At 32.7% G+C, this 6,000-nt stretch overlaps 1 protein-coding gene across 1 annotated transcript in view; it reads left to right on the forward strand.

Annotated features, from left to right (window-relative positions):
• The window catches only part of LOC123537955 (titin-like), a 402,126-nt gene extending 396,413 nt beyond the window's left edge, over nt 1–5,713 (forward strand). Inside the window, exons 269-273 of the mRNA XM_053530681.1 lie at nt 232–441; nt 998–1,129; nt 1,628–1,780; nt 2,493–2,616; nt 3,487–5,713. Coding sequence (XP_053386656.1) covers nt 232–441; nt 998–1,129; nt 1,628–1,780; nt 2,493–2,616; nt 3,487–4,311 — 1,444 coding nt within the window. The 3' untranslated portion in view covers nt 4,312–5,713. The remainder of the gene's footprint in view (nt 1–231; nt 442–997; nt 1,130–1,627; nt 1,781–2,492; nt 2,617–3,486) is intronic.
• Nucleotides 5,714–6,000: the final 287 nt, after the last annotated feature.

The raw sequence follows: 6,000 nt of genomic DNA on the forward strand, positions 1-6,000 counted from the left end.
CTTTAATCCTAACAAAACAAAACAACAAAAAAGAAATTGTTTGGCAACTAACTTTCTGTTCAAGATTTTAGACACCTCAGAACCATAGAAAACTTATCTCCAGGTGACTTCAAGAGATGGTGTTTACTTGTATTTGTAAAATATTAAATCACTTCTTTATTCTGTAAGAGCATCTGCTGGTAATTCATTTTCTCTTCTTTTAATAGCATTAATATTTTATTGTCTTTTCAGTATTGGAGGTGGAGAATTGTTTGAGCGTGTTATTGACGACGACTTTGAGCTAACAGAGAGAGACTGTATTCAGTTTATGCGACAAATCTGTGACGCAGTCCACTACATGCACGGTCGAAATATACTCCATCTTGATCTTAAACCAGAAAACATCTTGTGTATCAAAAATGAAAGCAACAAAATTAAAATCATAGACTTCGGTTTAGCCAGGTAAATACAATAACTGAAATCTGAATCACTTTTCATTCTTGATTGGTTGTATATGTTAAGGTTACTTCAAATCACTTGCCCAAGCAATAATATTGGCTCAAAACTTTGCTTCCATTAAGATGGCCTACAGAAAGTTGGTGATTAAACAATGTGTGGAGGCACACCTGGGGTATTCCTCCTCCATCAAAAAATGGGAAAAAAATCACAATATGACCTAAACTGAGTTAGTGTGACTTTAAACCCAACATGTAAAATAGTAAATAAACTAAAAAATAAAGATAATACAGTGGAGTATGCTCTGCCACCAAGGCCATTTTAAATTCACTGTGAGTCAGTGCAGTTTGACTGTACCTTGAAACATTGCTGACTTGCGATTGCTCGAGTACCAGGACTAACTTGTGCTATTAATGTGGTTTCCGGCTGTTTTTCCATATACATTTTGTATTTTTATATGTTTATATACCACTCATAACCCTGGATAACTTGTGCATTTTGCTTATCACCTTTCCACCTCTAACTTGCCTGTCTGTATAAAGTAACTTTTGTACTTTTGTAGGTACTATAACAAGGGTGAAAGTGTGAGGGTGTTATTTGGAACACCAGAATTTATCGCCCCTGAGGTAGTGAACTATGATGAGATAGGATTTACAACTGATATGTGGAGTATAGGAGTCATCTGCTATGTTCTGTAAGTGTTCTTCTACCTCAGTCATTATATAAAATACTTGAAATCTTCAAATTATACACTGTTACTCAAGAATATTTGAATATTTGGTTCACCTAAATGTTTCCACTATCTTCAAAACATAAAACCTTTTGACCCATATATCTGTCTCCGCATAGCAGACACCACCAGGAAGACTGAAGTTTGTCTGTAATATGGAGGTTGTTATGAAGGAAAGGTTCATTTACTATAAAGATCATTGTGGATCGTTCGGACCTGTTTTATTCGCAGATTTGTAATAAACAAAGAATATACTATAAACAGCTCCTGTTAATTCATGTCACAAAGTAGAACTTTTCAATATCACATTTGAGATTACCCAATGTTCTGGCTAAAATGAAGAATAAGTTTTGAAATATTGAGTATGTATAGAGGTCTGGTAAATACAGGTAGAAAAGATATACAAGGTACTTCTGTTCACATATTGATCAGTATTTGAACTATGAAGAATGTTTATTTCAGGTTGACAGGATTGTCTCCCTTTATGGGTGACTCGGATGCTGAAACTCTCTCGAATGTTACACAGGGAGAATTTGATTTTGATGAGGAGGAATTTGATAGTGTCTCACATGATGGGAAAGATTTTATTGAAAAATTACTGGTCAAAAAGAAAAAGTAAGTTTTAGCCATAATGACAGATTAATGATATGCAAGTACAAATATATTGTGTAGTTTAATTTGTACAAAAGAAACCTGGATTAGATTGTACTATATGCCTGCCAGGATTTCAGCCAGTAAATGGAAGAGAAATGGCAGTTCATCTAAAACATGGACTTAACTGTAAATAATTGGGAGTTTTCATTGAATACTTACAAAAACCATATAATTATTTTTTTTTCACATTTATGGATGTTAATAGTAAAGAAAAACTGACTGCTTTTCATCTACTGTGACTATAAGGGTGCAAAATACTGTGAAATCATTATCATTTCGTAGGGACTATTTTTTGTGGATTTCTTGTCTAGTAAATCCATGATATTAAATCCCAACAAACACATAACTTCACATTTATTTCATATTCATAATTTGAAAACAACAAATTCATTCCCCCACGAAACTGTCTTTTTGGATAAAACAACAATATTTCGTGTCCACGAAATACATGTTAATGTTTTCGCAGTAGTAAAGATTTGCTTATGGAAATGATATTAATTTGATTTTCAATAATTTAAATCGGAAAAGATACACATTGATTAAATTGTAGTTACAAAAACATTATTGTCTTTGATATGGACAACAGCAAATTCAATTTTCAAAAGTGAAGTTTTCGACAAATATTTTTTAGCTTTGGTTGTGATTAAAATAAAAATATTTCTGTACTTCACAGACTAAGAATGACTAGTCTTCAAGCTCTGGAACATCCTTGGCTCGCAAACGATGCTGCCCGTATGAAAAATCATCGAATAAATACAAAGAACCTGAAAAAATTCATGGCCCGCAGAAAGTGGCAGGTATGTATATTGACAGCTTTATCAGAATCTATTTATAGAGTTTGTGCCTCTTTTACACAGCATGTATTCTTTTTAGAAATTGTGCACCATTTTGGCTGTCTGCTGGGAATAGGTATTCTATATAGTAGACAAACTTTACAAAACTTTGTCACATAGAAAAGAAATTGAGTGTGTTTTCTGTATAGCTTCTGTTTTAAGCATTTTGCATAGATAATACTCATAATTAAATGAAAAATCTGGACATTAAAAATATTTCTTAGTCACTGCATTCACTATTTTCACATTGAAAATATTTCTTAGTCACTGCATTCACTATATCTGTCTGTTTTGAGTATATTCCTATAGCTTTAAAACAACTGTTACCATATTATGGACTCAATTTGCTGCTTATTCTTGCCCATAAGTCTGCCTACAGATAAGACTGGAATTTTTTATTTTAACCCTTACCCTGCTAAATTTCTATAATGAACTTGTCCATCTTTCAATTTGGACAGTACCATTAACTGTTAAAAGGGGTGTTTACCAAAAAGATACTGGCTGAATAGATAACAGGGCAGATCATGATCAGACTGCATGGATGTGCAGGCTGATCATTATCTGAACTGGTCACAAAGGCAGCATGGTAAGGGTTAAAATGTATAATGTCTGAGTATAAACTGTTTAAGGTATTTGAAATTGTAAAGTTTCTTACTGAAGATATAAATAAATATATAAGTTGTTTATTTTTTTCAAAATTTTGAATATTAAATTTTGTAAAGAAAGTTCTCTAATGTATAATTTGACTGTGTTCATAGAGCTAGATTCAGTGTGATAGCTTTAGCTTTGTTTTGCTACTGTGGTGATGGTTTTTGTATATCTTTTTTCCAACAGAAAACTGGCAATGCTATCCGTGCTTTGGGCCGTATGAGGAATTCACTTCAGAAATTAATGAAGCCAGGTACCAGTCCGGGCTCAGCAGGTGGTGATAGTTTGTCGTCTGCTTCTGGTGCGGGGTCATCTAGTTCAAGTAGTAGTTTATCATCCATGGGCTCACAAAATACTATCTCTGATGTCATAAATGCTTCCACTCCATTAAAGGTCACTGCTGAAGAAGACATTGTAATGACCAATGAAAATGGTGGAAAATTTGAATCAACCAATCAAAATCAAGGACATAAAACCAGTCAAAATAATGACAAGCGGAATATAGACACTGAAATTAAGGAAAGAAAATCCAACTTAAATGGAAAAAGTGTTGATATCAACTTAAATTTGACTAGTGGAAATAAATCTGCCTTTGTTAAGTCAAACGGTAACAATACAGGAAATGTGGAAAATACATTGAGTCCTGTAAATGTGTGCAACGATTGCAAAAGTATTGCATCATCCAATCAAAATGGAGGAGAAGATTCAAGAACTAAACATCTTCCGGTATTCAAAAAGGAAATGGTAGACTCTAAAGCTTTTCCGGGAGATGTTGTCAGATTTGATGTGGAATTTACCGCAGACAAAAACACCAAAGTTTCTTGGTATTTTGAAGATGAACTTTTAACAAAAGATGAACATCATTGTATTCAACAATCAGATAGCGGAACATGTTCTTTAATTATAAAAGATGTCTGCGAAGACGATGACGGTGAATATATGTGTAAAATCGTTAACAGTTCCGGAGAAGAATCATGCTCGGCGGAACTTATTGTTTATGGTGCATTGTGAAAGTTTACCATCTTGATTATATTCTATGTGCCATGTTACAAGTTAAATCTTATTTCGAATTCGTTAATTTGATCCTACAGGTCAAATTAACTCGAGTTCATGAATTCATTTCTCAAACATCTAATACAACTCTCTGAAATATCTCAAAATTCAGAAGAGTTTGTCACTTACGACCATTCATATGAAACAAAAAATCATGAGAGCGCAGTTGAGATATACATAATACATGATATTTGGTACTTCTGTTGTACCAATGATAGGTGTTTTTAGATCCAGACTTGAACCAATCAGGGTTTTGGATCCACCTGAGCATTTGTATTCAACCAAACTTCAGTCCAGTTTACACTGTTGACTGATACATTATATCCAATCAAAATCAGTCCAGTTTTTTTAAAACTGTTGACTGTTACATTTCAACCAATCAAAATTCAGTCCAGTCTTTACTGTTGACTGACACATGACAACCAATCAAAATGCGACAAACACGACTTGTGACCTTATTACCTTAGCTCAATGCCTCTTAGATATTAGTCATTAATATTAATCAAATATGACAGCAACATTGAAGTTTCTTATACTTTGAACACAACTTTTTTTTAGTATAATACCAAAATAGATATTGGTTATTGAATTTTAAATGTGTATGTTATCAGATATTGTATCTCAAATTAGTAACAAGATAAATATTAAAGAGATTTTAAGAGATGAAAACTTTGGAATTCAAAGACTTTGATGTTTGTTATCATATTCAAGTTTTCGTACAGTGTATGTCTTAAACAAAATTATATTTCTCTCTGGAATGCTTGCAAAATCCCTAATTCTCTTGGATTCTTATATGACCTTACATGTATTTGTATCATAGAAATACCTGCAATAGCCAACCCAAGCTACAAATATATGTACGCTCATAGGAGTCCATTTTTCGTACAATTTCGACCCTCGGATAACCCTGATGAGCATTTCACAGACAAATGAATTCAGCTGATAGAAATGTGCAATTTTTTTTTGTTATTTCTTTGTATGTAGATAATCCTTTTTCTTTCTTATTGTTAATTGTTATTTACTTATAACTTTTGTAAAGTGTAGTTGTAGATATCTTCAGAAACTTCTTACAAGATTTTTTTGACATTTTTTAAAATACCTGTTGTAGTATTGTGTATATAACGTAACTAAGTTATTTATAACTGTTAATCTTTTATTTCAAAGTTAAGAACACAGCATTGTATTTATATAACAAAATGACAACATTTTGTGATAAAACTATTAAGTATTATTTGTGATAGTATATTTACTAATATATGTAATATTTGTAGATAATAAACATTTAATATGATGTTAATCATGAAACAGCTGCATACACTGTACATTAACTTCTACCCAATAAAAGTAGATAAAATTATAATGTGTTATGTTGATTTATTACTTACGAAACCTAAACCTGTGTGACAAAGTTTTTCAAAGAATGATATTTGTGTCTCCCCACCACTGGGGGAAACATACTGTTTTTGCCCTGTCCATTTGTCCATCAGGCAGTCCATCAAGTCTGACACACTTCATTTTCGATCAATAACTGGAGAACCATTTAACCTAGAACCTTCAAACTTCATAGGGTGGTAGGGCTTATAGAGTAGACAACCCTGCTGATTTGGGGTAACTCCATCAAAGGTCAAGGTCACATGGGCCTGAACA

This window comes from Mercenaria mercenaria, chromosome 18 (genome assembly GCF_021730395.1).
Source record: "Mercenaria mercenaria strain notata chromosome 18, MADL_Memer_1, whole genome shotgun sequence".
Classification (NCBI taxonomy): domain Eukaryota; kingdom Metazoa; phylum Mollusca; class Bivalvia; order Venerida; family Veneridae; genus Mercenaria; species Mercenaria mercenaria.